The 21,944-nt window shown below is 48.1% G+C and overlaps 2 protein-coding genes across 2 annotated transcripts in view; both read left to right on the forward strand.

Annotated features, from left to right (window-relative positions):
• LOC147108551 (tumor necrosis factor receptor superfamily member 5-like) overlaps positions 1 to 18,477 on the forward strand; it is a 42,476-nt gene extending 23,999 nt beyond the window's left edge. Inside the window, exons 2-9 of the mRNA XM_086005230.1 lie at positions 2,975 to 3,059; positions 5,666 to 5,791; positions 6,387 to 6,536; positions 7,376 to 7,469; positions 8,969 to 9,024; positions 10,736 to 10,846; positions 15,385 to 15,422; positions 17,604 to 18,477. Coding sequence (XP_085861356.1) covers positions 2,975 to 3,059; positions 5,666 to 5,791; positions 6,387 to 6,536; positions 7,376 to 7,469; positions 8,969 to 9,024; positions 10,736 to 10,846; positions 15,385 to 15,422; positions 17,604 to 17,711 — 768 coding nt within the window. The 3' untranslated portion in view covers positions 17,712 to 18,477. The remainder of the gene's footprint in view (positions 1 to 2,974; positions 3,060 to 5,665; positions 5,792 to 6,386; positions 6,537 to 7,375; positions 7,470 to 8,968; positions 9,025 to 10,735; positions 10,847 to 15,384; positions 15,423 to 17,603) is intronic.
• A 2,905-nt stretch (positions 18,478 to 21,382) lies between these two features.
• The window catches only part of LOC147108552 (tumor necrosis factor receptor superfamily member 5-like), a 61,379-nt gene continuing 60,817 nt past the window's right edge, over positions 21,383 to 21,944 (forward strand). The window contains exon 1 of the mRNA XM_086005234.1: positions 21,383 to 21,778. Coding sequence (XP_085861360.1) covers positions 21,743 to 21,778 — 36 coding nt within the window. The 5' untranslated portion in view covers positions 21,383 to 21,742. The remainder of the gene's footprint in view (positions 21,779 to 21,944) is intronic.

The raw sequence follows: 21,944 nt of genomic DNA on the forward strand, positions 1-21,944 counted from the left end.
TGGGACCTTGCTGCCATGCTTCCTACATTACAACAGTGACTAGATTTCAAAAATTTAATTGGCTGTAAAACACTTTGGGATGTCCTTCATGGGTAAGCATAGACTTTGCATATTTACAGACCATGGCCACCTGGCAACCACTCCTGATCCTGCCCTTACCAGATGCCCTGACACATAGGAGATAATTTTCAACTTCACTGAAATCAATGGAAAGAAAAATTGGGTGGGTATCTAATGGGCAGTTGATTGGCCAATTGAATCCTAATCCCATACACCTCCCAGCAGGAGTCACTGGCTAATCAGGGGCGGGAACTCTGGCCGATTAATTTTTTTCTTGCCTCCCTAGCACAGGGGCACTGAGGCCAACTGTAGCATCGAAGTCCCAGCTGCGACCAGCTAATTCTTCACAAACTAGGGATTGAAGCTGAGCCACGCCTGCTGTGTGTGGTTCAGTAGCACACCATGTGGTGATCTACCCCACTGGGAAATAAAGGATGGGATGAAGAAAGTAGTGCCGAGCATTTTTGTGATGGGTGTCAATGTGTGTCGCCATCAGGAGCCCTTTCAAAATTCAATTTTCCTCTTCTCCCTCTTGCGAATGTGGCCCTGGCTGAAGTCACTTGAAATTCAGCACAGACTGGGGTTCAAGCCTTTTTGGCCAATATCGAGGTGGCAGTGAGAGCCCTGGTGTGGTCAACCAACAAAAAGGAGCAAAACCAAACGAGGAGACATTTTTGTTATGCAGCGAGTTGTTATGACCTGGAATGCACTAGTGGTGGAAGGAGATTCAACAGTAACTTTCAGAAGGGAATTGGATAAAAACTTGAAAAGGAAAAATTTGCAGGGCAATGGGGAAAGGGCAGGGAACTGGGACTATTTATATAGCTATGTTGTATGATTCTACCCATCCATCAGCTGAGCTCTCCAAACGGTCAAGTGGATAACAGCTGTATCCAACGTGGGCCTGAGCCCTATACACTGGATAATCCTTGGTTAATCCCTGATCTGATTTAGCTGGTCTCAGTCAGGCAGCAATAGAGGTGCTACAATCGATCTCAGTGTACTGGGCTCATGGAGAGGAAGATTAGCCTGCTCGCCAGTGATAGCTGATGGAAAGTGTATGTGTGTAAATGTTGGCTGGGGACAGGTTCTGGGCAAGCTCTGATGCCATACCTAATTGAACGCGCAAAGTCTGGCTCACACCTAAAGTACAGTCACTTGGGCATGGTACAGAAGGGCGGTAAACCCCATGAAATCGTACCCCAGAAAGAGTCCATGCCTTCAGGAGAGAAAAGAGAATATTAGAGAGGAAAAGAGACAATTGTAACCTAACTTGCCGGGTGGGAATCCCACGGGATCGGGTGAAATGGTGATTTTTACACCCCACCCTATACTACTCTCCACTGACTTTGATGGAGAGTCAGTCTCCCAATGAGCAGGTTAGGTTAAGATTGCCCCCGGTGGGCACAAACACCGTGGGACGTGTAGGCAGATGTCACAGGGTTGAGAGTCAAGGCACTCAGACAAACACATGGAAAAGGACCAGAAAAGAACAGCTGGTCCATCAGGCCTGTTCCATCCCATCACGCACCCTAAACCCCTCGCCCTCCTTCCTCACTCACACAATCTCCTGGTAGAGGCAAAAAAAACAGAGAAAAGACAACTTGGGCCAATTTAAGGGGGGAAAAAAACTCTGGGAAATTCCACTCTGGTCCCTGAAGGCAATCAAGCAAACACCAGAAGGCTGTGGTGACTGATCTCTGTAGTTTCAGTTAACCAAACTACCATCTGCGATTCAGAGTGTCATGTCTGAAATGTATTTGGGATTTTTCAGTAACAAGGAAGTAACTGTTTCCCTGTCAGTCGTGTGAACATTGGAAACTTTTGGGATTTCTGAGGCCAGAGGTTTTCTAACAAAGCCTGTTCAAGCAGGGGAATGCCAGTGATTCACGGTGAGGTACTGAATATTTATGAAAAGGCCATACCCTGTATATCCTTTACTTGACAAGGAAAGGGCCTATCACTGTTCTGTGTGGAGTTTGGTTACTCACCCAGAGGCACCAACTGTGGTGCTATAATTGGCCTCCGGTGTTAGCCTAGGCGGAGTGGTGGGTGGGGGCGGAGTGGGGGGGGGGGGGGTTGGGAGGAGGGCGGAGAATCAGCCAGGGTTCTGCTACTCCTGTTGGAAAGTGAGCGAGCATAGACCTTGGGCGAGGACGGATTCAAGTTCAGCTGTGGTGCTCACCTTGACCAAGGGGCCTGCCATTCTTTAGCTAGGGTCACATGTGCAGAATGGCCAGCAAGAATCAGCACTTTCAGGGGAGAAGGAAGGGAAAAAATATTGAGTGGGGGGTTAATTAAGAAAAATTGTTACGTGTATAACTCCAGATCAACAGGGCAAAAGGAGAAGGAGCCAGAATTGGGAAAGTCCTGGGGAAAACGGGAAACATGCCAGTTGGCAAAAATTTAGTTCCAACTAGTATTAACAACAACAACAACAACTTGCATTTATCTAGCGCCTTTAACGTAGTAAAATGTCCCAGGGCACTTCACAGGAGCGTAATCAGACAAAATTTGACAATAAGCCAAAGAAGGAGATATTAGGACAGGTTTTAAGGGAGCATCTTAAAGGAGGAGCGAGGTAGAGAGACAGAGAGGTTTAGGGAGGGAATTCCAGACCTAAATATTTCAGATTCAATTTATTCAAAAGATTCAGATTTCAATTCCAGATATGTAATTTCTATTAATTCATACACAGCCAAGTGGCTGAACTTACGAATGTCTAAGATACAACAGGCAGAGTTAGAGCCTCTTTCCCTGCCAGTTTAACATGTTTTTGAATAGACACGCGCCGTGCCGTTGGGTTTATCCTTGGAGAAATGGCTAGGTGTCTGTGTGGAAGATACAGCTGGACTGTGGTCTGTAAGTGGACGCGGGTTCCAATTTTCATTCTGTGCCTGTACTTTTTTCTCAGTGTTGTCAGCCTGTCTCAAGCAACACCTGCAACAACGTGTCCCAGTACTCAAAGTTCGGCAAGTGTTGCACCAAGTGCTCGGCTGGTGAGTAATGGCATTAAATTAACAACGGTTGAAACAGAGAGATTTGAGCTATAGGAAAATAGGAAGAGGAGGAGGCCATTCAGCCTATTCTGCCATTCATATTAGATCATGGCTGATCTGTATCTTAACTCCATCTGCCCGCCTTGGTTCCGTAAACCTTAATACCCTTGCCTAACAAAAATCTATCAATCTCTATTTTGAAATTTTCAATTGACCCCCAGCCTCAACAGCTTTTTGGGGGAGAGAGGTCCAGATTTCCACTACCCTTTGATGAAGTGCTTCCTGAACAGCCTAGCTCTAATTTTAAGGTTCTACCCCCTTGTTCTGGACTGCCCCACCAGAGGAAATCATTTCTCTCTCTCTACCCTATCAAATTCTTGAATCATCTTAAACACCTCAATTAGATCACCCCTAAATCGGGAACCTTATTTGGAGAGGTCGCAAATGGTTGCTGGGTGGGAAATGGAAAAGTGTCACACTTGTGCAGTAAGGGGCGCTCTGCCGAGGTTGGGGCAGAGCAGAGGGAGATTTACTCTACATCTACCTGAAATGGGCACTTCTTGATGGTGTTCTGGATGCCTGAAATGTATATTCCATTTCAAGCACTGACAACCTTCATTATGATGAACATGTGCCAGTGGGTAGCACTCTCGCCTCTGAGTCATAAGGTCATGGGTTGAAGTCCCACTCCAGAGACTTGAGCACAAAATCTAGGCTGACACTCCAGTGCAGTACTGAGGGAGTGCTGCACTGTCAGAGGTGCTGTCTTTCGGATGAGACGTTAAACCAAGGCCCTGGTTGTCCCCTCAGGCCCCATGGCACTATTTCAAAGAAGAACAGGGGAGTATAACCTGATGTCCTGGCCAATATTTATCCCTCAACCAACATCACTAAAAAACACATTATCTGGTCATTATCTCATTGCTGTTTGTGGGAGCTTGCTGTGCGCAAATTGGCTGTCGTGTTTCCTCCATTACAACAGTGACCACGCTTCAAAAGTACTTCATTGGCTGAAGAGCAGTTTGGGACATCTCGAGGATGTGAAAGGTGCTGCAGAAATGCAAGTTCTTTTCTTTTAACACAAAATTCATATAAAAATGAATGTTAAATGCATTGAGATTTAAAATTCAGATTTAAGAAGGGAACCGTGATGGGGAGCAGACTGAACTATGACCATAGCTCTGCCCTCTTCCTTAAAGCATTGCCTCTGGTTGAAACAATCAAACGAACTGTTCAGCCGTGTTCATATTTTAGAGTTTGGGATGGTTGTGTTCACTTTATCACTTATTCTGTTACATTTATTTATTTATTTTACTTTCCTTCCCGTATTCCTTTCTTTATGATTTTATATAAAGCAGCGATGATTAAATTGGCCCTGATTTCACCCAGCTCAGGAACCATCCTGCAACACAACAGCAGGATGCTCGAGAAGGAGAGGCAGATTCTAATCCCAGATCCTACAGAGAGCCATAGTAGGGGTTCCAATCATCAAATCCTGGCTGGGGATCTGGGAGAGGGAGAAACAGCTGATGAAATTATCAGCCAGAGGGACTGAGATGATGAGGGAATGTTGGCATGTAAAGAATATCCTCCTGCAGTACCAGGAGCATACTCTGACTGGTTGACCAGGGACCAGGAGTGGCAGTAGCTCTTTTGTCCAGCTATCTTACCCTTTCTACAGCCTCGTGTATAAAAGAAAGACTTGCATTTATATTGGAACTTTTCACAACCTCAGGACGTCCCAAAGCATTTATAGCCAATGAATTACTTTTGGAGTCACTGTTGTAATGTAGGAAACACAGCAGCCAATTTGCACATAGCAAGGTCCCACAAACAATGTCCAGATAATCTGTTTTTTGTGTGATGTTGATTGAGGGAGAAATATTGGCCAGGACACCAGGGAGAACTCCGCTGCTCTTCTTCGAAATCGTGTCATGGGATCTTTTACATCCCCGAGAGAGCAGACGGGGCCTCGGTTTAACATCTCATCCGAAAGACGGCATCTTCGACAATGCAACACTCCACTGGAGTGTTAGCTTAGATTTTTGTGTTCAAGTCTCTGGCGTTGGACTTGAACCCACAACCTTCAGACTCTGAGGCGAGAGTGCTACCCACTGAGCCACAGCTGGCACTGTATGGTGCCATCATCCTCACAGCCTCACTTCAAATGGCCATTTTTCAGTTGTGAGCCCGGACAGTGAGTGCTAACAGGCTATTTTACCATGGGAGGCATGGCAGCTGAGCCCCATCCTGCCCTTAGTCAGGAGGGGAATCCACCCTTAACCCAAGGATGGCAAGACACCAAGAACAATTGCTGTGCCCCTGCCACTGTCAGGGTTAAGATCAGTTAACGGACTGTAAGCTGAATCGGGGATCCTTTCTACACATTTGTGTGGATCAGAAGCACGCTACATGGTGCAGTTACCCACTGAGATAGTGGGGAGTCCGTAGGATTGATAGTATGTTGGAGATTTCTGAAGTCTGGACCATTCCACCCACCTGTTTATAGGGGGGATATGGTCTGACTAAATCAAAGACAGGAAAGATTTACCTCTAATGCTGAGTGTATTTGCACTGCTCAGTGTGTTGAACATTTGTTTTTGCAGGAACATACACTAGGAGTGAATGCACAGAGGAAAAGGACTCCAATTGTCAGCCTTGTGGCCATGGACTTTATCAATCAGAATGGAACACATTGGACCATTGCCAACTGCGCAAAAGCTGTAACAGTAGTAGGTATCAATTACTGCCAAGTGTCTAATTAATTAGGACCCAAAAACAGCTCCTACTTGTCCCAGGGACAGACTCTGTCCTTAAATGGTGTATCTGCACCAATTCCGACATAGACCTAAAGCCGCTGCTCGTTTGAAGCACTGCATCATGCTTCGGATTAACATCGCCCCACCCCACCCCCCCCCCCCCCCCCGCTCCAGTATCCCATCCTAGTGCCCGGTCTTCAGCTGTGAGCCTGGTCACTGAGTGCCACCAGCCTATTTGACCACCAGGGGGCATCACAACCAAGCTGGCACCACCTTCATTAAAAAGTACAGTACTTGGCCGACCATTTCATGGGGAGAGCTATCTGTACATTTTTGTCGTGTTCTTTGAAAGTGAGATGAGAGCATGTTTGTGAAGGGATGAAACCGGTTTTACCAAACACTTTAAGAAAATGCTGGCCCGTTAATAATCTGTTAATATGATTTACCAATTCTAATTCTCCTTCACTGTTACATTACTCGGTGTATCAAATGGGCATGTTCATCCCTCAGGTGTGATGCGCTGTCATTTTTGTCCCTTTAACTCTTTGCTGTCTCTCTCTCTCTTTAGATGGAGGATTTGAGGTAGAAAAACCTGGCACCATTTACAGCGACACAATCTGCCAGTGCCAAGCAGGAAAGCACTGCGTCAATAAAGACTGCGAGATCTGTGAAGACAGCAAGAACTGTGAACTTGGATACGGAGTCATTCACAAAAAAGGTAAAACCCACCACAAATGGCCCTAGCGCTTCTAAAGCATGGGGGAAAGAAACATAAGGCGGAGGGGGTCCTCATTCTGAGAGTTAACAAACTTTTCCCTCCTGGATTGGGTCATGGCTTTGTGAATGACATGAACATCAGATTGTTTAGCAACGGGACAAGACCATTAGGCCCAAGAAACCTATTTGTTTTTTACAGCTCCTTAAAATTAAGCTCATCCAAAACTCTGCTGCTCGTATCCTAACTTGCACCAAGTCCCGTTTACCCATCAGCCCTGTGATTGCTGACCTACATTGGCTCCCAAACCAGCAACGTCTCAGATTTAAAATTCTCATCCCTGTGTTCAAATCTGATCATGGCCTCGCCTCACCAGTCCTACAACCCACCGAGAACTCTGCGTTCCTCCAATTCTGGCCTCTTGTGCATTGCCCGCTCCCTTCGCCCCACCATTGGTGGATGTGCCTTCAGCTGCCTAGGCCCTGAACTCTGGAATTATTTCCCTAAAGCTCTCCGCCCCTCTCTCCTCATTCAAGATGCTCCTTAAAACCTACCTCTTTTACCAAGCTTTTAGTCACCCGTCCTAATGTCTCTGTCTTAACAGCTCCTTTTTGGGCTCGGTGTCAAATTTTGTCTGTTTACACTCTTGCGAAGCGTCTTGGGACGTTTTACGATGTTAAAGGTGCCATATAAATGCAAGCTGTTGTTGTGGCACAGAGGGAGCTAAAGTGGTTATAAAATTGTGCACTGCAGTATTTCTGAACACTTTGCAAATGAAGGTGCCAGCCCTGTGGTATGTAGAAGATAATTCTAAATGACACTGTGCTTTTTATGCCCAGCAGATGGGGATTTCACGATGTCCGTGTGTGAGAAATGTGAGCCTGGATATTTTTCAAACATATCCTCTAATTTGGAACCCTGCTGGAAATGGAGCGAGTAAGTCTGTCATTGAGTGAAATTATCCAGGATATGATGTTGGGACATCCCAGAAATAATCTTCCATAAATTGATCAAAACAGCTGCTTGATGGCCTCGTAGGTAAAGGTGCCGCCTGATGTAGGACTGGGACACACAGAGCAGAAAGTCCTGGTCCGTGCTGAGTTTGCTGATCTCAACCAAGGTGGGAGTTAAGAGTACGCCGATTTCACTTAGGACCCCCAGTCTAGGGAAGGGAAAAAACAGCTAGCTTCCAGGGAGGAGAAAAATATCAGGTATCACCTGGAAAGAGTGTGGTGCAGTGTATGTGCAATTTAAACATCTCTTTTATCATGTTATTGTTCAACTAAGTTGTTTGCTGTGATGGGAGAGTTAAAGTACTAGAGAGTTCAGTTTTAATGGAGAATTAGGGTATTAGAGGGGTAAGTTTCAATGGAAGAGTTTGGGTATTAGAGGGGTGAATTTCAATGGGCCAAATGTCCTTTCCCTTCCGTGAATGTTCTTGTGACAATGGCCCTGAAATTAGGATCGGGGGCTTGCCGCGCGTGCAAGCCCCCGATGTGCACTCACCCGGCGCGCCGACATCTGAAGCCCGGGCCTGCTTGCATTTCCTGTCACTGGCCCGGTTCAGATGTCGGCGCAATGTGCTTACCTGATCCAGCGGCGTAGTTAGTGCGATGTGCTGGCTGGGATCAGGTGAGCACTGTGCAGCCAATCAGGGGAGGGGAAACTCATTCATGAGTTTGACAGTAAGAGCTGTCAAACTCATGAAAACTCCTGGCCCCAAAACATTACTTAAACCTGAAAGAAAATTAAAAAAAACATTGCACTACTTAAATGAACAATAAAGAACTCTGAAAAACTATTTTAAACAATTATTTTAAAATTTGAAAAAAAAATTTTAATAAAAAATCGGGGCTAAAACTAAACTTACCTTACTGTAAATTCTTTAAAAATAACAAACCTGTGGAAATTTTTTTTCTCAATTGTACTAAAAGCCCACTTACCTGAAAAACTAAGTACTTACGTGTGGTTTTTCAATGCGTAAAGACCGGAGGCCTTTACACACGCGCAACTCTAGGGGGAAAAAAGGAATTTCACTGCGCACGCGCTGCCTGTGCAGTCGCGCGCATTCTGCCTCTTAACCCCTTGGGTCAGAGGACAGGAAATGCCGGTTTTCAGCGCATGCGCTGTGCATGCTGAAAACCGGCAATTCCTCCGGGCACACGCGTGAGTACCCCGTCCGTACTCACGCATTGTGCCCGGAATTACTGGGCCAATGTCTCAATGTTGGTCCTTGCATTGCGCTGCAGCAACAGCACCACTTGTTGGCCAAGTGTAAAAGCGCACTCATGCTGGAGTTTTGCACAAGTTTGGAGCTGCCTTATCAACTAACTGATGGCAGCTGCCCAGTTGTACGGAGGCAAGAGTCTCCTGGGGAGGGGGCCGCTGAAAATGGGTGAAAAATAATAACTGTACTTTCCATTTTCTCCATTTAGCTGTGGGTCACTCCAAATGCTGGTGCCTGGAACTACAACAAAGGATGTGAAATGTGGTGAGTCTGACTCCGAGACAATTTGTTTCCTCAATCCTCTTGGGAAACGAGGATTGATAACAAACCATCAGCAGATCAAGACTCACTGGGGGTAATTCTGACTTTGGAAATGGCCCACATGAAGTCAATGGAAATGAAAATGGGGGAGATGTATAATGGGCAGCTGATCCACTATCGCCCGTTTTACACTCGCTCAAAGTCAAAATTACCCCCACTGTCATACACTTAATCATTCTTTTTGCTAACTCAAAACTGTAGACCTCCTCATCTGTGAATCTTCCCTGTACCCTACAGTCTGAAGGCTTTTAAAGCCCGTGCTTGGTGTAGCCTAACCACTGCCTCTCGATCTATCTTGTGTTCTATCCAACTTTTCCAAACCTGGTTGGCGTCCTGACTTGTGGACTTTCATCGGCACTTCTCAACAATAAAAAAAAGGCTCGAGTTAGAAGGTCCTGTCAGTGACCTAACCAGTCCAGTGACAGTGAAGAGTTGGCCATAGGATTTTGGAGGTCTCAGCAAGTTTAGGCATTGGGGACTTCTACCAGCCTGACCCTTTTCCATCCTGCCACCTGAGTGCTTTTTTTATTCTTCAGAGGAATGCTACTGGTATTGCTGAGGTATGCTGTGTGCTTTCAACCTATCTGCAGTTTATTTTTTTTATATATTGAAAACTAATTGTCTCCCCAGGGTCTTTGATAAATACAAAATGACATCTGGGACCCTAGAATATAATGGGGAAGAGAAAATTGAGGGAACAAACTAGATTATTTTGTTTTCTTTCTCAATTCTCAACATTCTCCTGCTGCAGCATTTACTGGTAGGCTGGTGGGCCCCACAGCTGTGGGTTAAGAACATAAGAATTAGGAGCTGGAGTCGGCCATACGACCCTCGAGCCTGCTCTACCATTCAATAAGATCATGGCTGATCTTCGACCTCAACTCCACTTTCCTGCCCGATCTCCTTTTCCCTTGATTCCCCTAGAGCCCAAAATAGTATCTATCTCAGCCTTGAATATACTCAACGACTGAGCCTCCACAGCCCTCTGGGGTAGAGAATTCCAAAGATTCACCACCCTCTGAGTGAAGAAATTCCTCCTCATCGCAGTCTTAAATGCCGATCCCTTATCCTGAGAATATGCCCCCTAGTTCTAGCCTCTCCAGCCAGGGGAAACAACCTCTCAGCATCGACCCTGTCAATCCCCCTCAGAATCTTATTATGTTTCAATGAGATCACCTCCTTTTCTTCTAAACTCCAGAGAGTATAGGCCCAATCTACTCAATCTCTCCTCATCGGACAACCCTTTCATCCCAGGGATCAATCTAGTGAATCTTGGTTTGGTGGAAGCTTAAAGCTGTGTCTGAGCAATGGAAGACAAGGAGATTCTGAAACTGGTGGCACTCTGTCCTGTTAGTGCTGGATAGTATGGCCACAGATGTCTCCAATTAGATCTGGGCCCAATTAAAATATAATCAAGGCTCGGGCTTCAAACTCCGATTTACTGCATGGGCACGCATTAAGAGGTGATGGATCTAAGCTGCACTGCTCTCACTCTGACAACACAGTGATCATTTATAGTGATATTAAGTTTCTAGAAGAATGTGGTTGATTGCCTGACCAATCGACAGGTAAATAAAAAAAAAAAGGAGATGGAGGGATATAATTTGTTAACGAATCCTGAGTATTTATTGCTGTATACTCTGTTTCTTCTCAGGTACCCCAGAACCTCCATCCAAAGTGGGATTAGTCACGGTGATAATACTCCTTAGTATAGTACTTGCTGCCATCATATTGTCTTTCTTCATATATTATGGACGTAATCAAGGTAAGTGGTTAGGACATTTCATTTTGTGTATTTTTAAACTATCTCTGTGAATTTTATAAATGTCAAGATGAAGAATGTTGGACCTGGGAAATGCGACAGTCTCCATTTTGAGTGTTCATTGTCAGTGTTAAACACTCCCAGGGCAGGTATAGCACAGGTTATATACAGAGTAAAGCTCCCTCTACACTGTCCCATCAAACACTCCCAGGGCAGGTACAGCACGGGTTAGATACAGAGTAAAGCTCCCTCTACACTGTCCCATCAAACACTCCCAGGGCAGGTACAGCACAGGTTATATACAGAGTAAAGCTCCCTCTACACTGTCCCATCAAACACTCCCAGGGCAGGTACAGCACGGGTTAGATATAGAGTAAAGCTCCCTCTACACTGTCCCATCAAACACTCCCAGGGCAGGTACAGCACAGGTTAGATACAGAGTAAGGCTCCCTCTACACTGTCCCATCAAACACTCCCAGCGTAGGTACAGCCCGGGTTAGATACAGAGTAAAGCTCCCTCTACACTGTCCCATCAAACACTCCCAGGGCAGGTACAGCACGGGTTAGATACAGAGTAAAGCTCCCTCTACACTGCCCCATCAAACACTCCCAGTGCAGGTACGGCACGGGGTAGATATGGTGCTAAATTCCCTGTTCTCTGATTCAACAATGTGTCTCTTCCCAACCTCCAGAAGAGCACCCCATACTGCACTAGTGCGGCAATTTTCACTTCTAATACTTGCCATCCTGTGGCCTTTCTGGGCAGTGAATCGATCTTTTGGGTGCGACGTTAAGCCAGGGCTTCATCTGCCTCTTTGGGTAAACGTCAAGGAGCAAGGTGGTGGTTACATCTTCTTCTGGAAAGGCAAACCTGAAGAACGCCGCCTCCATGGGGTAGGCTTTGCCATAAAAAATGAACTGGTTGGGCATCTCAGAGACTCCCCATGCGGTATAAATGAGCGCCTCATGACTCTTTGACTCACCCTAGCCCGGAACCAGTGCGCTACGGTCATCAGTGCGTACGCCCCAATACTGGAAGCCACAGACGAGACCAAAGAGGAATTCTACTCCAGCCTCGAACAATCCCTGACCCGAGTCCCAACGGGCGACAAGATGATCCTCCTTTGGCGACTTTAACGCCAGAGTTGGAAAGGACACAGACCTCTGGGGAGGTGTGATCAGCAGAGAGGGGGTAGGGAAAGCCAACTCCAAAGGTACCCTCCTCCTGTCGAAATGCTTAGAACATGGCCTTGTCATAACCAACACCTTGTTCCGTCAGAGAGACAAGTACAAGGTTTCATGGCAGCACCCTCATTCCAAGCACTGGCATCTGCTGGACTATGTCATCGTCCGAGCGAGGGACCGCAAGGACGTCCACATCACCCACACCATGACTGTTGGACAGACCACCGCCTAATCCGCTCTGTCATCTCCATCAATGTAGCCCCAAAACAGCAGCGGCAACAGAAACAATGCCACAGGAAAATTAACGCTGGAGCACTCAAAGACCCCGCTAAGAAAGCCCTATTCAGCCTGCACCTCACAAACAACTTGATGACTCCCAGTGATGCAGAGACACAGAGTGCCCACAGCGTCTGGTCTGCACGCAAGGCCTTCATAATCAGCACCTGTGAAGAGACGCTCGGTCACTCGACCAGGAAACACCAAGACTGGTTTGACGAGAATGACCAGGAGATCCAGGAGCTAATAAGTCGCAAGTGCAAGGCATTCCTGATCTGGAAACAGCAACAGAACTCAAGAGCAAGAAAGCAGCTCTACAGAAGCCTGAAGGCCGAGGTCCAACAAAAAACTCATGACCTAAAGAACAGATGGTGGGTGGAGAAAGCGCAGGAGATCCAGCAGCTAGCCGACAACCACGACGTGCGTGGATTCTTTAGCGCAGTCAGGACCATCTATGGCCCAAGCACCCAAGGCCCTTCCCCACTGCGGGCCAAGAACGGAGAGGTACTCATCAAGAACAGAGAGGCAGTCAGTGCCCGCTGGAAGGAGCACTTCGAAGATCTCCTTAACCATGACTCTCTCTTTGACACGAGTGTCCTCAACTCCATCCCACAGCATGCTACCCGCCACCATCTCAGCACAACCCCAGCCCGGCATGAGGTTGAAAAGGCCATCCGACAACTGAAGAACAACAAGGCCCCAGGAGCAGATGGAATCCCCGCCAAGGCACTAAAGCATGGTGGAGAAGCACTACTGTGGTGAATTCATGAATTCATTTCTCTTATCTGGAAGGAGGAGAGCATGACAGGGGATCTCAGACGCCATAATTGTGACCATCTTCAAGAAATTGCGGTAATTACAGAGGAGTTTCCCTGCTGTCTGCCGCAGGGAAAGTCATTGCAAGAATCCTCCTCAATCGCCTTCTTCCAGTGGCCGAAGAGCTCCTCCCAGAGTCGCAATGCGGATTCCTCCCACTAAGGGGTACAATGGACATGATCTTCACCGCACGTCAATTACAAGAGAAATGCAGGGAACAGCACCAACTGCTGTGCATGGCCTTCTTTGATCTCACAAAGGCCTTCGACACTGTCAACCATGAGGGATTATGGAGTGTCCTCCTCAAATTCGGCTGCCCTCAAAAGTTTGTCACTATCCTCCGCCTGCTTCATGACGACATGCAAGCCGTGATCCTGACCAATGGTTCCACCGCAGACCCAATTCACGTATGAACCAGGGTCAAGCAAGGCTTTGTCATCGCACCAACACTCTTCTCGATCTTCCTTGCTGCAATGCTCCATCTCACCCTCAGTAAGCTCCCCACTGGAGTGGAGCTAATTTACAGAACAAACGGGAAACTGTTCAACCTCCGTCATCTCCAGTCCAGATCCAAGGTCGTCCCATCCTCTGTCGTCGAATTACAGTATGCAGACGACGCTTGCATCTGCGCTCACTTGAAGGTCAAACTCCAAACCATCGTCAACACCTTCACCAAAGCGTACGAGAGCAGGGGCCTTGTAATGAAATCTGTTTGTCTTGATCCTGTATTCATTTTGCACTCATGTATATTACCCTCCCCCACTGTGTATAGTTTCACTTCCTCTTTTCCGACTAACCTGGGAGGTTCCAGGTCTTGGCTCTTGGCTCCACCCCTGACTTCTCTTACATAAAGATCCCAGGATCTGTATGACTCATTCCTGTGAACCAGTCAGCGTGTTGAGATGTTAGCTCTGATCTTAGTGATTAAAAGCCAACTTGTTTAAGTCTATAACTTCTAGTTTTGTGGTTATTGAAGGCCCATCAGGCCTTACACTAAACATCAGTAAGACAAAGGTCCTCTACCAACCTGCCCCTGCCGCACAGTACTGCCCCCCGATTATCAAAATCCACGACAAGGCCTTGGACAACGTCGACCACTTTCCATACCTTGGGAGCCTACTGTCAACAAGGGCAGACGTCGACGACGAAGTCCAACACCGCCTTCAGTGTGCCAGTGCAGCCTTCGGTCGCCTGAGGAAGAGAGTGTTTGAAGACCAGGACCTCAAACCTGGCACTAAGCTCATGGTCTACAGAGCAGCAGTGATACCCGTCCTGCTGTATGCCTCAGAGACATGGACCATGTACAGCAGGCACCTCAAAGCACTGGAGAGGTACCACCAACGCTGCCTCTGCAAGATCCTGCAAATCCATTGGCAGGATAGGCGCACCAACTTCAGTGTTCTTGCTCAGGCCAACATCCCCAGCATCGAAGCTTTGACCACGCTCGATCAGCTCCGATGGACGGGTCACATTGTCCGCATGCCCGATACAAGACTCCCAAAACAAGCGCTCTACTCAGAGCTCCGGCACGGCAAGAGAGCCCCAGCTGGGCAGAGGAAATGCTTCAAGGACACCCTCAAAGCCTCCTTGAAAAAGTGTAACATCCCCACTGACACCTGGGAATCCCTGGCCCAAGACCGCACAAAGTGGAGGAGAAGCATCCGGGAAGGCGCCGAACACCTCGAGTCTCTTCGCCAGGAACAAGCAGAAGCCAAGCATAGGCAGCGGAAGGAGCGCATGTCAACCCAAGCACCCCACCCACCATCTGCCCCACCTGTGACAGAGACTGTAGGTCCCGCATTGGACTAATCAGTCACCTGAGAACTCATTTTTAATGTGGAAGCAAGTCATCCTCGGTTCCGAGGGACTGCCTAAGAAGAAACGTTAGACATCCCATTGGCACTATTTGTAGGAGCCTTGAGTACTGACCAATATCCCCCCTCTCAGCCAACACCACCAAAATCACATCAATTGGTCAGTTACTATTTGTGGGACTTTGTGCACTTCAAAAGAATGAATTGGCGGTGAAGCACTTGAGGATGTTGAGGACATGGTAAGGTGTTTAATAAATGCAAGTTCTTTCCTTAATTGTGAGCTCCTGATCTGTGCCCACTGGGAACTATGGAAAGATGGTGCAGGCTCAATTCACACGCAGCAGGGAAGGACACTTGTATCATTTTATACCGATGTCCTCCCGTTCTGGGGAGATGAGTGCTGGCTGGGTACGGTGCCACAGGTGATTACATTCTGTTTGTCTCTTTCAGATAATCGGGCTAAAATAAGGAACACCATCAGCAGACTGGTAAGTTAGGCTATAAATGTTTCGGTAACATCCAGAACTTCTGCCAGTGTCATATTTCACATGTGAGCCTGATAGTGAACTGGAGCAGGGGTCAGTGATGGTGAACTGGAGCAGGGGTCAGTGATAGTGAACTGGAGCAGGGGTCAGTGATAGTGAACTGGAGCAGGGGTCAGTGATGGTGAACTGGAGCAGGGGTCAGTGATAGTGAACTGGAGCAGGGGTCAGTGATAGTGAACTGGAGCAGGGGTCAGTGATGGTGAACTGGAGCAGGGGCCAGTGATGGTGAACTGGAGCAGGGGCCAGTGATGGTGAACTGGAGCAGGGGCTAGTGATAGTGAACTGGAGCAGGGGCCAGTGATAGTGAACTGGCGCAGGGGCCAGTGACGGTGAACTGGAGCAGGGGCCAGTGATGGTGAACTGGAGCAGGGGCCAGTGACGGTGAACTGGAGCAGGGGCCAGTGATAGTGAACTGCAGCAGGGGCCAGTGATAGTGAACTGGAGCAGGGGTCAGTGACGGTGAACTGGAGCAGGGGTCAGTGACGGTGAACAGGAGCAGGGGTCAGTGATGGTGAACTGGAGCAGGGGTCAGTGATGGTGAACTGGAGCAGGGGTCAGTGACATTGAACCGGAGCAGGGGTCAGTGATAGTAATCAGGGGAGGGTCAGTGAGAGTGCTCGGGATTGGTCAGTGCTCAGGGGCGGGGTCAGTGCTCAGGGGAGGGGTCAGTGCTCAGGGGAGGGGTCAGTGCTCAGGGGCGGGGTCAGTGAGAGTGCTTGGGGCGGGGTCAGTGCTCAGGGGAGGGGTCAGTGAGAGTGCTCTAGGGAGGGGTCAGTGATCAGGGGAGGGGGGTCAGTGCTCAGGGGAGGGGTCAGTGAGAGTGATCAGGAATGGTGATCAGGGGAGGGTTTAGTGCTCGGGAGGGGTCAGTGATCGGGGAGGGGTCAGTGATCAGGGGAGGGGTCAGTCAGAGTGCTCAGGTGCGGGGGTCAGTGCTCAGGGGTGGGGTCAGTGATCAGGGGCGGGGTCAGTGATCAGGGGAGTGGTCAGTAACAGTGATCAGGGGAGGGGTCAGTAATGGTGATCAGGGGAGGGGTCAGTGCTCAGGGGAGGGTTCAGTAATGGTGATCAGGGGAGGGTTCAGTGATCATGGGAGGGGTCAGTAACGGTGATCAGGGGAGGGGTCAGTGAGAGTGCTCAGGGGAGGGGTCAATGATCAGGGGAGGGGTCAGTGCTCAGGGGAGAGGTCAGTGCTCAGGGGAGGGGTCAGTAACGGTGATCAGGGGAGGGGTCAGTAATGGTGATCAGGGGAGGGGTCAGTGCTCAGGGGAGGGTTCAGTAATGGTGATCAGGGGAGGGTTCAGTGAAAAGGGGAGGGGTCAGTAACGGTGATCAGGGGAGGGGTCAGTGAGAGTGCTCAGGGGAGAGGTCAGTGATCAGGGGAGGGGTCAGTGCTCAGGGGAGAGGTCAGTGCTCAGGGGAGGGGTCAGTAATGGCGATCAGGGGAGGGGTCAGTGCTCAGGGGAGGGGTCAGTAACGGTGATCAGGGGAGGGGTCAGTGATCAGGGGAGGGGTCAGTGATCAGGGGAGGGGTCAGTATCGGTGCTCAGGGGAGGGATCAGTGATCAGGGGAGGGGTCAGTAAGAGTGATCAGGGCAGGGGTCAGTGATCAGGGCAGGGGTCAGTGATCAGGGGAGGGGTCAGTGAGAGTGCTCAGGGGAGGGGTCAGTGCTCAGGGGAGGGGTCAGTGATCAGGGGAGGGGTCAGTAACGGTGATCAGGGGAGGGGTCAGTGATCAGGGGAGGGGTCAGTAATGGTGATCAGGGGAGGGGTCAGTGATCAGGGGAGGGGTCAGTAACGGTGATCAGGGGAGGGGTCAGTGATCAGGGGAGGGGTCAGCGATCAGGGGAGGGGTCATTGAGAGTGATCAGGGGAGGGGTCACTGGCTGCCTGCTCCCCTCCCTAGCCTGGTGACACTTTAGCCAGATAATGTCCCTAATGCAGCTGCAGCTGGGAAGCAGCTCACTGGCTCTAGACCAGGGGTTGAACTGTGGACCTTCCTGGTTGGTAAATTGCCACCGTTACAAACTGGGCAATTACTTTTTTTAAATAATAAAATTAAACTGGGCTTTGTGTTTTATCTTTTGATAAACTGACGACCTGTCTGTTTTTGTATGTTTTTAGCTGAAGTGCAGTGGCAAGATTGGAAAGCCAATCCAAGAGCGAGAGATGACTGAGAATGGAAGAATATTAACCACGGCTGAGGATGGGACTGAGCTTCTGACTGTGTAAACCGCAGGTGTAAATCTATTAAACCGAGCTGCAATAGGAGAAGGCAGTGGACATTGCGATGATGCTGACATCTTTGTGTTTTCAGTGGGTTTTCTCTGAACTCGGCATCATTCTGTCATGGCCATCGGCCTGTGTGGACATCCAGCTATGAACATACTAATCCTGGCGTTAAAGATTTCTGTGCTGGCTCGGAACAACCGGCACAGGCACGAGGGCTGAGTGGCCTCCTTCTGTGCTGTATCATTCTATGATTCAATGATAAAATATGATTTAATCTGCATGCACAGTGACAGAGCAGGGAAACAGCTGCTTGAATTACAGCATGTGTATTTCTTTCTGTCTTTATGTCGAGATAAAAGCTTTTCAGATCCAAGCTGTTGAAATCAACTCGCTGCTTCCAACAAAGCAGCAGAGGAACATTCTGTACCTTCCCTCCCAACAGTGTCCAGTTTCAGTTTCAATCCGAAAGGCAAATTAATGTTCTGTCTGCATCTGTGGATGTAAAAGCAGCTCAATTCCTACTGTGGGGCTCATCTGTATAAAATCTTTTGGGAATTTGATGGGGGGTTCAGGCAGTTTTCTCTCCTCCCCCCTCATCCTGAGGCCCCTGACCCTTGTGTATAATTCCAAAGATGCCATCAGCCCCTTGTATTTTCACTCCCTTGTGGTTCTTGCTGGGCAATGTATATTTTGATGTACAGATATGGTTTAAATATGTAATAAATCTTGTGTTGTAAAAAGTAATAAAATGCGTAACTGACCGTCATTTAATGAAGTCAGGTTATTCTCTTTAGTACAAGCCTGTGAAATGGCCGTTACTGTTTGTTATGAGTTGGGGGGCATTGTAAAACAGATCCATTCAATTCAAAGGAATGTCTCTGTGTTTCACCGGTTTTTAAATTTATTTTTAGAACCTTGTTTCTTTTCCTCTCCCATTGTTTCTGCTCCTGAAGGCACTGACTCTTCCTGAGCTAGACTTCCATTTATACATCACTTTTCACAACCTCAGGACATCCCAAAGCGCTTTACAGCCAATGAAGTACTTTTTTGAAGTGCAGTCACTGTTGTAATGTAGGAAACATGGCAGCCAATTTGTGCACAGCAAGCTCCCACAAACAGCAATGTGATAATGACCAGATAATCTGTTTTTGTTGTGTTGGTTGAGGGATAAATGTTGGCCAGGACACCGGGGAGAACTCCCCTACTCTTCTTCGAATAATACCATGGGATCTTTTACATCTACCTGAGAGGGCAGACTTTATTTTTAAGAGTGGCGTACATCAACATAGCAAGATCTTGAAACCAAATGAAGTGAATGTTGTTGCTGGCGAGTGACACCTGGCAGGGTTGGGGAGGCATGCAGTGCCCCAGCACTGACTTGTTAAGCCACGTTGCTGTAGGACACAAATTTGCGTCCTTGATTCCCCACATGGTGGGTTCCTGAACTGCCACCGCAAGTGCTTCATTCATGTGGCTGGTCATGGGGTGATGTCAGAGGTCAGCGAGCACCAGATCACTTGCCTGCTGTCTCAACCCAGGGACAGTGCCCAGTACGAGGAAGGCCATGAACAGAAGAAAAATGAATATATATATATAAAATATTTATATTGACCATGCACTTCCTGTCCACAAACTTTATTTCCTGTTGATCTTTAGTTATACTTTTCTGTCAGCCTTTACCATTGTAAATTCCTATGTCACTATTTCCCTTTAATTTTGCTATCTCATCTGTCACGATGTAGTTGTAGGCTCCAGCCACTAGGTGATTCTGTGGAGTGAGTCTCTATATAAAAGAACCCCTCTTCATTGACTGACCATGGGCAGTGACACAGGCAATTTACAATTTAAAAACTCCCCCAATGGGTAAATACATCAATGGGTGGGTACTGAGACACACAAAGCAGGGAGGCCCGAGGTGGTAATCTCTAGTCTGTGCTGAGCTACCTAATCTCATTCTGGGAAAAGTGTTAAGAGGTTGCGACAGCTGACCTCAGCGACCCTGGGACAGGGGAAAGAGGTGGCGGCGGAGGGAGGGAGGGAGGGGGTAAAACTGTCCAGTATTGCCACTCCTGATCGCTACCCTGTGGAAATAGATTGTGTGCTTGGAAATTGGGTGGGGGCAGGATTGCACTTGGCTGTGACGGCCTCCATGTGGGAGCGTAGCTGGCTGGCGCTGGTCTCAGTTGATGGGCGAAGAACGGGCACTTACCCACATACCAAAGGACAGCTGGCATCCGTCGAACTGTAAATCCCCTAGCAAGTAAAATAAAGGCTTGCATTTCTACAGCGTCTTTCATGGCCTCAGGACGTCCGAAAGCGCTTTACAACCAATGAAGTACTTTTGAAGTGTCGTCACTGTTGTAGGAAACGCGGCAGCCAATTTGCGCACAGCAAGCTCCCACAAAAAGCAATGTGATAATGATCTGTTTTAGTGATGTTGACTGCAGGATAAATATTGGCTAGGACACCGAGGAGAACTCCCCACTGTTCTTCTTCGAAATAGTGCCATGGGATCTTATACATCCACCTGAGGGCAGACGGGGCCTCGGTTTAACGCCTCATTTGAAAGACGGCCCCTCAGACAGTGCAGCACTCCCTCAGCACTGCACTGGAGTGTCAGCCTGGATTTTGTGCTGGAGTCTCTGGAGTGGGTAGCAACACATGATGTGCAAGTAGCCAAGCATTCCCAGGGGCGAATCTTAAAACAAATAGACACAAAAGCAAAATACAGCTGATGCTGGAAATCTGAAATAGAAGCAGTAAATGCTGCAAACACTCAGCAGGTCAGGCAGCATCTGTGCAGAGAGAGAAACAGAAAGTTTCAAGAGTCCAGCCCCAAACACCCCTTCCAGGTGAAACAGCGATTTACTTGTAATTCTTGCAATCTAGTATACTGTATTCGCTGCTCACGATGTGGTCTCCTCTACATTGGGGAGACCAAACGCAGATTGGGTGACCGCTTTGCGGAACACCTCCGTTCAGCCCACAAGGATGACCTCGAGCTTCCGGTCGCCTGTCATTTTAATTCACCGCCCCATTCCCACTCGGACCTCACTGTACTTGGGCTCTTGCATTGTTCCATGGAAGCTCAGCGTAAACTCGAGGAACAGCACCTCATCTTCCGATTAGGCACTTTACAGCCTTCCGGACTCAACATCGAGTTCAACAATTTCAGATCATAACCTTGGCCCCCATTACATTTTTACTTACTTATTATTTTTTATCCCCACCTTTGTTTTGGCCCTTCCCCCCCTCTTTTTCTCTCTCTCTCTCCCACAATGCAGCTGTCTCTCCTTCTGCCAGCGCATTTCACACCTAATCTAGAGCCGTCTTTTGTCTCCACTAGTCCTATCACCATCTCGTCTCGTTTTGAATACCTCTCAATGTCTCTTCACTTCTTTTGTTCTCTCCCAGCCTGGCCTCTCAATCTATTTCATTTCCTGTGTCTTTCCAGTCTTGACAAAGAGTTTGACTCGAAACGTTGACTCTATTTTCACTCCACGGATGTTACCTGGCCTGCTGAGTTTTTCCAGCATTTTGTGTTGTTTCAAGAGTAATGTTTAGTCAAAACTGAATGTTCTTTCCCTGTCCCCCACCCCCCTCCTTGGCTCTGTACTTGCTTAAAAACTGTTCCTCTCTAACATCTTCCAGTTCTGATGAGGTGAAGGACCTGAAAGGTTAACTGTAATTCTCCATACAAGTGCTAAATCTGGGAGGGAGGGAGTGAGAGTCTAACGCTCGTGGCAGGAGCAGGGCTCCTCCTTGGCCCTGGCGATTCCGGATTCCGCCTTCCGCCCAGCAGATGAGTTATTCCCAGGTTGTTGACGAGACAGAACCAACCTCCTGCACTCTGAAATATTTACACGGTGGAAATCGACCGACGCTGCGCCCGGCCTGGCCTTCCCCGCCCCTGGGCTTTATATTACGCACTGATTTAAGTTATAAGTGGCCGTGGGACAAACACCGGCGACTGAGATGCGATTCGGGCAATCACAGAGATCGAATCTCCGGGAAATTGGACTGAATGCAAAATGAAATCGCTGCAGAATCTCTGCCTGCTGATTCAGGTGATTTTTAGATATATATCGGGAGAGATTGCTGAATAAGAGGCTATGTGGTTTTATTTCATGTTTAAGGGGCTTTTGTTTAGGATGAATAAATATTAGAGAGACAAGGGGAGGGAGCGGTGCCAGTAACAGCGTACCCGGTAGTAACAAATCAAGAGCCCCCTTC

The sequence above is a fragment of the Somniosus microcephalus genome, chromosome 13 (genome assembly GCF_052327205.1).
Source record: "Somniosus microcephalus isolate GS21.2 chromosome 13, FLI_Smic_1.0, whole genome shotgun sequence".
Classification (NCBI taxonomy): Eukaryota; Metazoa; Chordata; class Chondrichthyes; order Squaliformes; family Somniosidae; genus Somniosus; species Somniosus microcephalus.